General features: G+C 39.4%; 1 protein-coding gene across 6 annotated transcripts in view; it reads right to left on the minus strand.

Annotated features, from left to right (window-relative positions):
- The window catches only part of rai14 (retinoic acid induced 14), a 100,159-nt gene that overhangs the window by 24,391 nt on the left and 60,068 nt on the right, over window positions 1-15,700 (minus strand). For 5 of the 6 annotated variants that reach the window (XM_057818170.1, XM_057818173.1, XM_057818171.1 and 2 more), the window contains exons 4-11: window positions 14,397-14,485; window positions 12,228-12,292; window positions 12,051-12,108; window positions 11,641-11,711; window positions 3,566-3,672; window positions 3,279-3,460; window positions 3,082-3,107; window positions 899-985 (exon numbers count right to left, since the gene is read on the minus strand). In XM_057818170.1, coding sequence (XP_057674153.1) covers window positions 899-985; window positions 3,082-3,107; window positions 3,279-3,460; window positions 3,566-3,672; window positions 11,641-11,711; window positions 12,051-12,108; window positions 12,228-12,292; window positions 14,397-14,485 — 685 coding nt within the window. The remainder of the gene's footprint in view (window positions 1-898; window positions 986-3,081; window positions 3,108-3,278; window positions 3,461-3,565; window positions 3,673-11,640; window positions 11,712-12,050; window positions 12,109-12,227; window positions 12,293-14,396; window positions 14,486-15,700) is intronic. The other variant, XM_057818172.1, reaches the window with a different exon arrangement.

The following is a 15,700-nucleotide window of genomic DNA, read 5'->3' on the forward strand; positions in this document are numbered from 1 at the left end:
AAAAAATTTAATCGTTTGACAGCCGTAATTATATTATTATTACTTTATTTACTTTTGTTCCGTGAAGAGTCCAGAAAGGGTTATTTGATTGTTGCTTTCTGAAAAACAATAAATGTTTACATTTAGGCACTCCTGTAATCATCACACTTTTTCTGTTACAAACTGACCCGGCCCCTCATCAGAGAAGGGAAAAGTTAAGTGGCCCTCAGAGGAAAAAGTTTGGGGACCCCTGATCTTAAATATCGGGGAAAATGCGACAGTTTAGAAAAAATACAATTAAGCGATAGTTATGAGGTAGATATCTGTGACTTTACAGACGCCAAATTTTTCATTGTGACCTAATTCATTTAAAAGTTTAGTGAGTGAATAATTTTTTTAAGTCTTTTTTTTTTTTTTTTAACTAAAATTTAGACATGAATTAATGATTCTAAGCTAAAAATGAAAGACATTTAGAATAATAAATTACTTACCTTCTTTTTATGGCTAGGTTGAAACAAAAGCGGTTGTGCGATGTCTGTAAACGGGGGTTTTTAGGGTAAAACGGACAAATTAAAAATAGTTCGGAGGCTTGGCGCGCCACGAATCTGCTATGGCAGCATATAGACATATTGTTCTATCAAACATATCAGTTCTTTTGGCTTAAAATACAGTTTTTTTTAAAAGAGGAGTGCAAGAGCAGAAACTGCTTTTTCAGTCTTGTCTGTGTTTTCCGCCATATATATATATAAAACTACAGCACTAAAATGGTTGAATCAACAGTATTATTTGATCCTTGCATGTGGGAAACAGCAGGTTTTAAAACCACTCACAGAAAACCAGACCAGACAACTACAGTAAGTTTACAAATGTGCAGATAGAGTGCATTGATACAAGCAGACGTACAGAGACATGCATTTACCTGCAGTGGGCTAATAGGAGGTGGAGGTGCTTTTCGTTTTTTGGGAGTTGTGATCCGTTCATCATTTAGCTTAGCTACTTGATCATGCTATAGGGGTCAGCAAAGAGCGAAGAGAGAACCGAATTAAGTGTTGGTTAGTACAAGGAGCTTCAATGACTAAATGGTAAGAATTCAGTTTCCTTTAATCGCAACTAAAAGGCTTACACAAGCTGAGACTGTTAATGTAGAAAGATATAGAGATTATCACAATGTGGCTATATGTGGCTATCTATATCTTTTTTCTTGTAACTTGTACAATGGTATGAAAAAGTATCTGAACCTTTTAGAAAATCACCTTTAAAGATGATCTGATCTTTGTTAAAATTACACAGATGAAAAAAAGTGTCTGCTTTAACTAAAACCACCCAATCATTTACAGGTTTTCATATTTTAATGAGGATAGCATGCAAACAATGACAGAAGGGGGGAAAATAAGTAAGTGAGCCCTTTGCCTAAGGGGACTTAGAGAGCAATTGAAACCAATTTTTAAGTCAGGTGTGTGCCCAATCACTGATGAGTGGTTTTAAGCTGCCCTGCCCACTATAAAACACACACCTGGTAAGAAATGTTTTGATGAGAAGCATTGTCTGATGTGCATCATGGCTCGGTAAAAAGAGCCGTCTGAAGACCTGTGATCAAGGATTGTTGATTTGTTTAAAGCTGGGAAAGGATACAAAACCATCTCTAAAATAGTCTGGATGTTCAAACAGTCAGAGAAGTTGTCTACAAATGGAGAGTTGGCACTATTGCTTCTCTCCCAAGGAGTGGCCGTCCACCAAAGATAACGCCAAGAGTTCAGCACAGAATACTCAAAGAGGAAAAAAAAAAAAAAGAACCCTGGAGTGTCTGCTAAAGACTTACAGAAATCACTGGAACAGTCCAATATCTCTGTGCACACATCAATTATACGTCAAAAATAATGTTCATGGGAGGACTCCACGGAAGAAGCCACTGCTGTCTAAAAAAACATTGTTGCATGTTTAATGTTCGCAAAAAGGCAATTGGACACTCCACAAAAGTTTTGGCAAAATATTTTGTGGACTGTTGAAACCAAAGTTGAATTGTTTGTGAGTCATACACAACGTCATGTGTGGAGGAAAAATGGAACAGCTCACCAACATCAATACCTCATCTCCACCGTGAAGCATGGTGGAGGGAGCATCATGATTTGGGGCTGTTTTGCTACCTCAGGGCCTGGACAACTTGCAATCATTAATGGAAGAATGATTTCAAAAGTTTATCAGAATGTTTTGCAGGAAAACCTGAGGCCTTCTGTCAGACAGTTGAAACTAAAAAGAGGATGGATGCTCCAACAAGACAATGATCCAAAACACAGAAGTAAATCAACTTCAGAATGGTTTCAGAAGAACAAAATACACGTTCTGGAGTGGCCAAGTCAAAGTCCAGACTTGAACCACATTGAGATGCTGTGACATGACTTAAAGACAGCGATTCATGCCAGACAACCCAGGAATCTGATTGAACTACAGCAGTTTTTTAGAGAAGTATGGGCCTGATCAATGTGCCAGACTGATCTGCATCTACAAGAACTGTCTGGTTGAAGTTATTGCTGCCAAACGGGGGGCCACAAAATAAAAAATTTGATGGTTCACTGACTTATTTTCCCCCTTCTGTCATTGTTTGCATACTATCCTCATTAAAATATGAAAACCTATAAATGTTTGGGCTATTTCAGTTGAAGCAGACACTGTTTGTGTCATCTGTATGATTTTGACAAAGATCAGATCACATTTGATGGTGATTTTATGCAGAAATGTGAGAAATTCCAAAAGGTTCAGATACTTTTCCATACCACTGTACATTTATTCATCAGATTTCCTCATATAGTAGCCTCTTCTCTAATTGACACCATGCTAGAAAATACATTACAGCTGAAACTGATTTGATGCTTTTCAAAATAATAGCAGTATATGAGTTCATATTAAGTCATCCCTTCTAATAAAACCCTTAACCCAATCAGATGCTTCAGTTTGGTAAAGAAACACCCCCATGAGAAGAGGAAATGCTTCAACATCTAGAAATGTAGTCTAACAATGGCTTTTTTTTTTTTCAAATTTACTCTGATTGATTTGTAGCAAAATGGCTATAGTTGCATAATTTTGTAGGTCCAGTGATGTTCTTACCGCAGGACTTCTACAGGACTTGGGATCTGTAGAAACATAAAAATATACATCCGTATCAAGTAAATAGCGTATCCAAAAGTATTAATACTAAGCCTGTACAGCAGATGGCAGTATTGACTGCATTGACGCCAATTGGCATGAAGCTTTTACACTGCTACTCTTGTGTAAATTAAATGTGTCAGATGAAGAGTGTTCACCTGGCAGCTGCCTGGTGAGAGCGGCCGTGAGTGCTGCCTTGACCTCACAGTTGGTGGATAATTTGGCGTAGTGTAGAACATCGTGCCCGTGCAAATCCACTGCGGACAGGAGGGCCCCTCTGTGGACCAGAACTTCAACCACAGCCACCGCATTTGACTGTGTGGCGAGCATCAACGCCGTCCTGCGGCATGCATTCCAAAGTGGCTGATTAATGTACTGCGTATTTTTAGGCAGGAAAGCTTTATTTTGTCCTTGTTGGCAAATTGCCTGCACTTTTGCTTCCTACCTGCCACTGTTGTCAGAAGTGCTGATTTCAGCGCCGCAGTCCAGCAAAGTGATGCACACTTCAGCATGGCCGTGTTTGGCTGCCAGGAGCAAAGGCGTGTGCCCGTCCTTAGGGGGAAAACACCAACAGTGATGACGTTAGGTGCATACAGTAAAGGGAAACAACCAGCATCCGTATTTAAACAAGACCTGTACTGTAACTCATGTGGCTTGACATTGCCACATGAAGATTGTACTCTTTGACATGAATGGTATGTTCCGGCAAGGGCGTAGGTTTGCATAGGGACGGTGGGGACAAAAAACTACAAACTTTTTAGGATGCTCAAATTGTCCCTACCAACTTTTAAGCAATCTTATTTGCGTTATATAATGACTTCAGTTACTGTATATAGGTCATTTACACTGTCTTCGCATGTTTTAAATATTGTAATTGAACAAACCATTAATAGGTGAATTATTTTCATTATGTTCAGACTTACATGTACCTCTTTCTCTTTTCACTTGCTGAACGTGTCGCCCCCCCCCCCCCCAAAAATGCACATTATATATTAGAGATATTAAGGATATTAAAAGTTTTTTTTCCAGCCAGCAGCTGCCACTTTGAGAAATGTAAAAAGACGTCAATGTTGTGGAAGTGGGGAACACACCACAAATTTTGCTACTGAAAGTCTGACCTGCATCAGAGTTAGCGTAACATTAAACGGCGTGAACTTGCTAACCTGTGAAACTCGAGTAGGAAGCTGCTTAGATAGAAGTGTCCACCTGTATATGTTTTCTATCTACTGTTAACGTTAAAGTAACTGTTAGATATGTAGTAAACCGAGGATTTCCCCCTTCTCTCCACTTTGACTTTTTTTTTTTTTTTTTTTTACATTTATGTGGTCTTAAAGCAGCTTACAAGGGAACTTTCATTTTTTGTAAGCGTTACACTCAGGAAATAAACAGTGCACTTCTATTTTCGTCATACGTGCGGTGTCAGTAATAGATTTTTTTCCCCCACATTGTTTGCAATTGTAAACCAGGGAGTTTTCATGTTTGAAGTGTCACCTTTTAACCACAAGTTTGTATTTTGGCCAATAATTTACAAATATACAGTATTTCAATATTTTATCGCAGGCTCAAGTTTTTTTTCCAGTAGCCTCTATACTAACATTTTACAAACGATGTGTTTCCTTACTTTGAAGTCTGACTGTCGATTGATGAACATCCAAACTTTTAGAGAGGGTTTTGTATCCTTTCCTAGCTTGATACACATCAACAATCCTTGATCGCAGGTGTTCAGACAGCTCTTTTGATCCAGCCATGATGCAGATCAGACAATGCTTCTCATCAAGACATTTCTTACCAGGTGTGTGTTTTATAGTGAGCAGGGTAGCTTTCAACCACTCATCCGTGTTTGGGCCCACGCCTGACTTAAAATGTTTGGTAAAAATTAGTTGCATGGTATACCAGACTCACCGCTGTTCCAGCAATTTGAGTCTGGCGACCGTCCGGCGGATCAAATTCCGAGGGCGGAGCAAGCCGCAGCAAACAGACAGCGGAGTGGACCAATCAGCGACGGGCAGACGTGACGTTGTTAAAGCGACAAGTAATTAGTGTGAGCGGAGAATGGAGAAGTTTATTCAACATGGCTAGCGTGAGCCATGTTGACTAGTGTCAATGACTTGTTTCGATGTGTTTTTGGTCATTTAAAACTGGTTTTACTGCGGATTGGAACATATTCTCAGCTCTCCCGTTCACCATCTGTGTTGTTGTAGACGCGACTTTCGGCGCGCAAGAGTAACGTTACTCGTTAAGGACACGTCACGCAAATAAACGAATCTGATTGGACGATTGATTTTGTACCTTGCTCAAGAGGCCGTCAATGGGCTGGGTCCCAGACTATTTCTCACAGTGTTTGAAAAATACAGGGAGAATAGTCTGGCTGTGCCAGGCAAAAAAATGAGGGCTGTCAAAATGATCACATTAACGGGCGGTAATTAATTTTTTAAATTAATCACGTTAAAATATTTGACGCAATTAGCGCACATGCCCCGCTCAAACAGACTAAAATGACAGTACAGTGTAATGTCCGCTTGTTACTTGTTTTTTGGTGTTTGGCGCTCTCTGCTGGCGTTTGGGTCCTGATTTTATGGGTTAGTACCATGAGTGTGCATGGTGTAATTATTGACATCAACAATGGCGAGCTACTAATTTATTTTTTGATTGAAAATTTTAATAAAATGAAAACATTAAAAGAGGTTTTAATGTAAAATTTCTTTAACTTGTACTAACATTTATCTTTTAAGAACTTCATGTCTTTCTATCCATGGATCGCTTTAAGAGAATGTTAATAATGTTAATGCCATCTTGTTGATTTATTGTTATAATAAACAAATACAGTACTTATGTACCGTATGTTGAATGTATATATCCGTCTTGTGTCTTATCTTTCCATTCCAACAATAATTTACAGAAAAATATGGCAGACTTTAGAGATGGTTTGAATTGCGATTAATTAATTTTTAAGCTGTAATTAACTTGATTAAAAATTGTAATTGTTTGACAACCCTAGTAAAAATTTGTTTCAATTGCTCTTTAGGTTTCCTTAGGCAGAGGGTTCACTTACTTATTTTTCCCCCTTCTGTCATTGTTTGCATGCTGTCCTCATTAAAATATGAAAACCTATAAATGTTTGGGTGGTGTTAGTTAAAGCAGACACTTTTTTTCATATGTGTGATTTTACCAAAGATCAGATCACATTTGATGGGGATTTTATGCACAAATGTGAGAAATTCCAAGTTTCAGATACTTTTTCATAAGACTGTAGTTCAACAATTTGAATAACGGTATATTTGGTGTATTACCCTATCGTATTTTCAGCAACACTACCTTGAGGTTAAAATGCATTTCCGAGACAGTAGCACCTGTTTAACGTTGATGACATTGCTGCTAGTTGGTTTCTAATGTACAGGTATCAAAGGGACAAGGATGGGGGAATGAGGTCATGAGTAATGCATCACATTATGTCATGAACCTTTGATCAACTGTAGATAACAATTAAATGTTATGAATTATGCTGACAGTCATGTGCAGCTGCATCGGGCAAAAGAGTATCACGGAACAGACAGATCATGTTTTTTATTACTAGTCTGATGTGCTTCCGCACGCACGCATGTGCTGAGTAGAAAACTATGCAGGAGAACCATCAGAAGACCTATGCAGGCCTTTCTTTGCTTCAGTTTCTGTCGATTATTTTTTTTCCTTCAGGAATTGAAATAGTAACTGAACCATATTGTTCTATTCAATACATGCAAAAGTATATAATTTGACTGTTGAACAAGACTCTGCTAATGGCTTACTTAATACATAGAAACCTGCTTTTTTGGGGGAGGCGGGGGGGGGGGGGGTCATTCGAGCAGTCTATTGCAGCACAGTTATTGGACTGCACTACTGCAGCATTAAATACTCATGCAAAAACCGTGTACACCGTTTCTATTACTTTAGATGTTTATAAGTGTAATATTATGAAGCCCAAATGTTCCTTATTTTCATTTCTTTGGGTCTAGTGACTGATTAATGACATTTCCATTCACTTCAACAGGCACAGATGATTTCCAGTATGAGTGTCTTGAGTTACAAATCGTTGTATTTTGTTATAAAATATTCCATTTAAAACACGAGGAAGGTGTAAGACTAGAGAATAATATTGTCTCTGGCAAGAATTTTGTACTCCTTTCATATCAACAGATCCTTCTGTTTCCGTCATGTGTAAGAACTAGCACATGGCCTCTTTTTTTTTTTCTTCTAATAACTTTGCTAAGTGTCACACATGTACGTATGTATTGTGTAGTACTAGCAGCGGTGAAAGTGAGCCAGAACGGTCAGGAACGCAGTTCCGGTATAAGATTCAGAGCCAGAACGCAGTTCCGGTAAAAGATTCAGGGCCGGAATGCAGTTCCGGTACACGGTGCTTTGACTCCGAGAATATGACGGCAACTGTCAAAACACTATGTAAAAAAAAAAAAATGCTAAGCCGCCACACATGCATTTCATCTCCAAGAAGAAAACAATCTACCAACATCAGATTTACACACATAAGTGTTAGCAACAAGCATAATAAAGTACTTGTGTTGCATAAATCGTTTCCACCAATATTTATTATTTATTTTATTCCACGGACGGCAGGGAGGTTTCCCCAGCTGCTGCAGTTAAGTGAAAATAAAAATTAAGAGATGGATGTTGTTTTATTTTGCAAATCATTGAAAAAATTTTGAATGAAAATCACTTTTTGTATGTGTTATAGAAATAACGGTGATAAAACAGTTTTCTTTGCATTTCAGTAGTTTAAGAGATTTGAACCAACCCCCCCAAAAAATAAATAAAAAAAAAAAACGAAAGAAAATAAATGAATAAATAAATAAAATTTCTGACTCCGTGGCGACCTTCACGTCGGGGAGTTCAGGCAAGAAATTCTAGCCACTTTCAACCCTGAGTACTAGTGTGTGCTTATATACATACTGTATTTGTCTGTATATATGTGTTTAGAGTGGTATAAAAAGTATCTGAACCTTTTGGAATTTCTGGATAAAATCCCCATCAAATGTGATCTGATCTTTGGTAAAATCACACATATGAAAAAAAGTGTCTGCTTTAACTAACACCACCCAAACATTTATAGGTTTTCATATTTTAATGAGGACAGCATGCAGACAATAACAGAAGGGGGGGAAATAAGTAAGTGAACCCTCTGCCTAAGGAGACTTAAAGAGCAATTGAAGCCAATTTTTACCAAACAATTTAAGTCAGGTGTGTGCCCAATCACTGATGATGGGATTAAAGCTACCCTGACCACTATAAAACACGCACCAGGTAAGAATTGTCTTGATGAGAAGCATTGTCTGATGTGCATCATGGTTCGGTCAAAAGAGCTGTCTGAAGACTGAATGAAATGAAATGACTGAGAATGAAAAAGTGTTGATTTGTATGAAGCCGGAAAAGGATACAAAACCATTTCTAAAAGTCTGCATGTTCATTAATCGACAGTCAGAGAAGTTGTCTACAAATGGAGAGAGTTTGGCACTGTTGCTTCTCTATCAAGGAGTGGCCGTCCACCAAAGATGACGCCAAGAGTTCAGCGCAGAATACTCAGAGAGGTCAAAAAGAACCCTAGAGTGTCCACTAAAGACTTACAGAAATCACTGGCTCTGTCCAATACCTCATACATACATCAACTATATGTAAAACTATGGCTATGCGCAGCCCATCCCTCCTCCCGCCGCCCAGCAAAGGAGCCACCGTCCCCCCCCCCGGGACCCAGGGTGGTCCCCCGGGCCACCCGCGCGCCCATCAACCGGCCTACAGGGATGGCAGGAGGGGACGCATCACCAACCCCACGCCTACACCCACCCCCGCCCGCCCACCCGGGCCATGAGCCACAGCCACAGCCCCCCAACCGGCACGGCACGCCACGGGACCCCCCGCGGCCCACCAAGCCCCAGGCAAGGCAGCGTCCCCCGCCGGTGCAGGATATCGTTTTGAAAAGGTATCAATGTTTAGAAAAAAAAAAAAAGAAGGAAACAACAAGTTGCTACCAAAATCTTACTACATAATAGTGTTTCAGTTAACTCAATGGCAGCCATTGACAGTCACTTTTTCCGATTTTCAGGGCATTTACAGGTCACTTTCTGTTCATTTTAGGGCATAACTTCCTTTTGAGTTTGAGTAACTGCCTATTCATTTGTGGGATTCCTGGCTCACTTCCTGTTCTGTAACCCAAAATCAACAGGAAGTGCCTATAAAATGCCCCAAAATCAACAGCAAGTGACTGAAAATCAACAGGTAATGACCTAAAATGGCCTAAAATCACCTATTTGCCTGGCATTAATTGGCTGCCACTGATGTCTATAGGAGTGGGAGGGGCCTGTGTGAAGTGGGAGGGGTTAATTTGCTGCCACCCTCCCAGTTCAAATGGACTGGACATAAACTTACAGCAGAAGGATGAATATACAGTGGTACCTCTACATACGAATTTAATTCGTTCCAGGACCTTGTTTGTAAGTCGAAATGGTCGTATGTCGAGCAGGATTTTCCCATAGGAATACATTATAATTCCATTAATTCGTTCCAAAGTCTAAAAACATACACTAAATTCTTAATAAATACTGCTGGCACTGTTACAAATGGCAATTAAACATAGAAAAACAAATAAGTTATAAATAAATAATTCAGAATAATATAATAATAATAAGAAGAATTAATAATTATTCCTGTAAATAATGTAACGAATCGGATTCTAATATGGCGGACACTTTTTACTGTCCCTGAACGCACCGCGAAACTGACGTCAAGTGAGATAGGTCGGTGCGGTAGAGATAATACTTTCGTTTTCTTGAGAGCAGTCAACTGCTTAAGACAATGGCCGTTTTGTGTTGGATAAGTTCTTAAATAAATGATAAAAACGTGACGAAGCTGGCGATTTCCTTGGCAATGTTACCACAATAATAATTGTCACCTTAACTTATAAATAGTGGCGAACGGTGGTCGGAAGAGGACCATGGAGCTGTATTGTTGAGCCAGTTCAGGGACGCGCAGCCCAAGCTCATATTTTTCTATAACTTGCATCTTCATTTCAAAGGTAAGCATCACTTTTTTCCTTGTTTCTCCAACTGTATCAACTTTTTTTGAAAACTGTGTTGATTTCTCACACAAGAAAATCCACCGTGCGTTCGTTTGCAGTGCTGTCATGTCGTCGTATTTCGAGGAACTCGTCGGATGTAGAAACAAATGGCGGCTCAAATTTTACGTCGGATGTCGAAAAGATCGTGTGTCGAAGTGATCGTATGTAGAGGTACCACTGTACTTGTTTTTTCTGTTGATTAGTTTTTTTGTAGTATGATTTCCTGACCAATGTATTGATAATCGCTGTATTGCTATATCGTGAGATCATCGTAATCGTGGGCTTCATATCGGAAATCGTATTGTATCGTGGGGTACCAAGAGGTTCCCACCCCTAATCATAACCATCATGATATGGGGCTGTTTTGCTACCTCAGGGCCTGGACAACTTGCAATCCTTAATGGAAGAATGAATTCAAAAGTTTATCAGGATGTTTTGCAGGAAAACCTGAGGCCTTCTGTCACACAGTTGAAGCTAAAAGGAGGATGGATGCTGCAACAAGACAATGATCCAAAACACAGAAGTAAATCAACTTCAGAACGGTTTCAGAAGAACAAGATACACATTCTGGAGTGGCAAAGTCAAAGTCCAGACTTGAACCCCTTTGAGATGCTGTGGCATGACCTAAAGCCAGTGATTCATGCCAGACAGCCAAGGAATCTGACTGACCTACAGCAGTTTTGTAGAGATGCATGGGCCAAAATTAGTCCTGATCGATGTGCCAGACTGATATGCAGCTACAGGAAGCGTCTGGTTGTTATTGCTGCCAAATGGGGGTGGGCACAAAATATCAAATGTGATGGTTCACTGACTTATTTTTCCTCCTTCTGTCATTGTTTGCATACTATCGTAATTAAAATAAGAAAACCAATTAATGTTTGGGTGGTTTTAGTCAAAGCAGTCACTGTTTTTTCATCTGTGTGATTTTGACAAAGATCAGATCATATTAGATGGTGATTTTATATAGAAATGTGAGAAATTCCAAAAAGTTGATACATTTTCATACCACTGTATATACTGCATGTCAAAAACTACATACAAAATCACTAAATATTATTGTAGCCACTCAAATCAAACCATAGGTATGGTGCACCACTTAAATGGAGACCACATGTCTGCGGTTTCAGAGTAGTTCTCACAGTACTCTGCCCCCTCTAGCACAGACATTTACATGCAAAGCACACCTCAATGTTCCTCAAAGTAGAGAAAAATAAATGAAATAGAAATTCATGTGTGCAGCTGTAGCTGAGTGTGATTTATTCCTTTCCAATTTTTACTTCATCTTCATCAACACGACATCAAACGGCGTGAAAATACTGAGTGGGAAGTGCAGGACAAATACTTTCTGAGGTATTCTGTTGCAAAGCCCTGTATGTGTTTGCATAAAACAAAAGGAAGAAAAATGACAAGGTACGTACGGCATCTTTAAGGTTGATGGCACTTTTCAGTTCACACAGAAATTGGACAGTCTGGATCTTCCCACCAAGAGCTGTGGATGAAATGAGACGGACAATAGATTTTTAAAACGGCAGCATTCCTCTGAGATTGCGGAAGCGGATTAAGCCGACTTCTGACTGAACAAACTAATTATGAAAGGATTCTTTCTTGCAATAATCCAACTAAATATACAATGTCAGACAGGCAATTTGTATTATAATTTTTAAAAATCATCCAATTTAATTCCATTTAATCACTTAATTCCAGCTACAGCAGATGATTCCCAACATATGAGGGCCTACAGTATGAAAAATATTTTCCCACAACCTGCTCCAAAATCTTATCCTCAATAAATCAATAAGATTAGCTTTATATTTGGTGGAACACTTACCAGCATGATGCAAAGCGCTCCTTCCTGAGCAATCAACTGCGTCAATGGGACATTTGCTCTAGAAGGGAAATGGGATCTCTCCTCAGTTAAATTTGTGAAGGAAAAAGCTCATTTTCCCAAGAGCCAGGGAGTACCTCAGTTCTCAGAATAGCTTTAAACAAATTTATTGAAAGTCACCTGAATGAGCCTTTTGCAGCACTCAGCATGATTGTTCTTGGCTGCCAAGTGTAACGGATTTAAACCTGGTGATCGAATAAGAAATAAATAAGATTATAAATAAGAGTATAGTTCATAGAAAAGTTTGTTTTATTTCGTAGAAGTAAAAATACAACAAAACTCAAGTCAAAATATGTTTTGTGTGTAGCTTTTGTTTGTCTCATCTGAATATTACAGTATGAACTTTCAAGAATAACTCCCAGAATAACAAAGTCGACATTAAAATGTCGACATTAAATGGTTAGTGCAGTTATCCGATAATGACTTTTTAACCAATATCCTGATATTGTCCAACTCCAAATATCCGATACCAATATGAACGAATAAATGAAGCTACAGTGGTATGAAAAAGTATCGGAACCTTTTGGAATTTCTCACATTTCTGCATAAAATCACCATCAGATGTGATCTGATCTTTGTCAAAATCACACAGATGTAAAAACAGTGTCTGCTTTAACTAAAACCACCCAATCATTTATAGGTTTTCATATTTCGATGAGGATAGCATGCAAACAATGACAGAAGGGGAACGAATAAGTAAGTAAACCCTCTGCCTAAGGAGACTTAAAAGAACATTTGAAACCAATTTTTAGTAAACAATTTAAGTCAGGTGTGTACCCAATCACTGATGAGTGGTTCAAAGCTGCCCTGCCCACTATAAAACAAACACCTGGTAAGAATTGTCTTGATGAGAAGCACTGTCTGATGTGCATCGTGGCTCGGTCAAAAGAGCTGTCGGAGGACATGTGATTAAGGATTGTTGATTTGTATAAAAGTGGGAAAGGATACAAAACCATCTCTAAAAGTTTGGATGTTCATCAATCGACAGTCAGAGAAGTTGTGTCTACAAATGGAGAGTTGGCACTGTTGCTTCTCTCCCAAGGAGAGAAAATTACGCCAAGAGTTCAGCGCAGAATACTCAGAGGTAAAAAAAAGAACCTTAGAGCAGTGTTTTTCAACCTTTTCTGAGTCACGGCTCATTTTTACATTGGAAGAAAATCTGGCGGCACACCTCAAACCAAAAATGTTCCAAAATGACTATCTGTACAGTATATTTAATTATAAAATACTTTCTCAATATTACAAACGGTGTGCCTCTGAAAAACACTGCCTTAGAGTGTCTGCTAACAGACTTACAGAAATCACTGGCACAGTCCAATATATCTGTGCACACTTCAATTACATGTAAAACAATGGTGTTCATGGGAGGACTCCACAGAGGAAGCCACTGCTGTGTAAGAAAGCATCGTTGCTCGTTTAATGTTCGTAAAAAGGCACTTGGACACTCCACAGAAAAATTGGCAAATATTTTGTGGACTGATGAAACCAAAGTTGAATTGTTTGGGAGTAACTCACAACGTCATGTGTGGAGGACAAATTTGAACAGCTCACCAACATTAAAATCCTCATCCCCACTGTGAAGCATGGTGGAGGAAGCATCATGATCTGGGGCTGTTTTGCTGCTTCAGGGCCTGGGACAACTTGCAATCATTAATCGAAGAATGAATTCAAAAGTTTATCAGGATGTTTTTCAGGAAAACCGTCTATCAAACAGTTGAAGCTAAAAAGAGGATGGATGCTCCAACAAGACAATGATCCAAAACAGAGAAGTAAATCAACTTCAGAATGTTTTCAGAAGAACAAAATACACATTTTGGAGTGGCCAAGTCAAAGTCCAGACTAGAACCCCATGGAGATGTTGTGGTGTGACCTAAAGACAGCGAGTCATTTCAGACATCACAGGAATGTGACTGAACTACAGCAGTTTTGTAGAGAAGAATGGGCCAAGATTAGTCCTGATCGATGTGCCAGATGGATCTACAGCTACAGGAAGCGTCTGGTTGAAGTTATTGCTGCCACAAAATATCAAATGTGATGGTTCACTTACTTATTTTCCCCCTTCTGTCATTGTTTGCATACTATCCTCATTAAAATATGAAAACCTATAAATATTTGGGTGGTTTTAGTTAAAGCAGACACTGTTTTTTCATCTGTGGGATTTTGACAAAGATCACATCACATTTGATGGAAATTTAAAGCAGAAATGTGAGAAATTCCAAAAGGTTCAGATACTTTTTCATACCACTGTATTGCCACTATATAGTGCACAACTGTGTGTGCAACACATACCTGCACTATCAGCCACTGTTGGGTCAGCGCCATGTGATAGGAGGACAGCAAGGCAGTCGGTGTAGCCTCGTGACGCTGCTACATGAAGACTGAATACAAAATGAAACAGAAAAACGTTTGGTTCTATTTCAAAAAATGCAAATGCGACCACAATAGCACACTGAGCATAGACCTCCGCCAAGGTTGCACTGTTTATCCAGCTCACATTTGAGCTTGTCAGTTTGTTAGTTAACAGGCTACTTTCTCATTCATGGAGAATGATGTAAGATGCTCGGAATAGAGAGGCAGGGCTCCACCATTTACATTCTGGGGAAGGGAGAAACAGTTGTTTTGCGAGCCAAGAGAAAATGCATGCAATTGTTGAGTGACACATTTATGCTTGTTCATTATTTACGTTATTATGATTTGAGAAGATTGAAGATGCAAGAATCCAGTTGCATAACCTGCGATCAAAAATCAGCAGAGGCCTGATTATCTGACGTCTCCAGAGATGATTATTCCAAGCTATTTTCCGGTATAATGGGATTTGTTTTTTTCAAGTACAGGTTCTCATAGATGAGGTAAACCTGTTCCATATTTATGATTGCAACTCTGTGTGTGTGTGTGTGTGTGTGTGTGTGTGTGTGTGTGTGTGTGTGCGTGTGTGTGTGTGGTAAATCTTTTGCATAATGCTTGAAGCAAATACACCAAACGAGAAAAACAACCAGTGAACAATAACTCATTCCCATAGGCGAAGTAGACAATCGCCTTAGGCCCCCAACCAGTAGGGGGCCCCCAACCAGCTGCCCTTGCCCCAACAAGCAACGGCTTGGGCCACCTGATCCAGCACCACCCCCAACTATTCGTCATGTATAATTATGTCAGCACACCAAACAAACAAATAACAAAACAAAAAAGAAAGCCATTTAAATGTTGCATTTCTATTACCCCCCCCCCCCAAACACACCCACACACACGCACTACAATGGACTGTTCCACGACGATGGACTGAGTATCAGTCGCTTAGCTTCATTTAACGCCGTTTAGCATCGCTTAGCTCCGCTTAGCTGTTCGTTAGCTTCACTTAGCTCTCCCGCGGTTTTCACACCACTAATCTCGCTATTTTTACAGCTCACTTGCTACTTTGCACGTCGGCTATCGTTTATTTCGAACACATGAGCGAACGTGCTCTCCATGAGAGCCAAAGTGCAATGTGGGAGAAGTTGAGAACAGGCCTCTAATGCCTCTTTTAACTTTCTTCTTCTTCTTCACACCGAACATAAAATACACGACAGCACACCCTGTGGCGAAACAATGTAGTACAG

This window comes from Corythoichthys intestinalis, chromosome 17 (genome assembly GCF_030265065.1).
Source record: "Corythoichthys intestinalis isolate RoL2023-P3 chromosome 17, ASM3026506v1, whole genome shotgun sequence".
NCBI lineage: Eukaryota > Metazoa > Chordata > Actinopteri > Syngnathiformes > Syngnathidae > Corythoichthys > Corythoichthys intestinalis.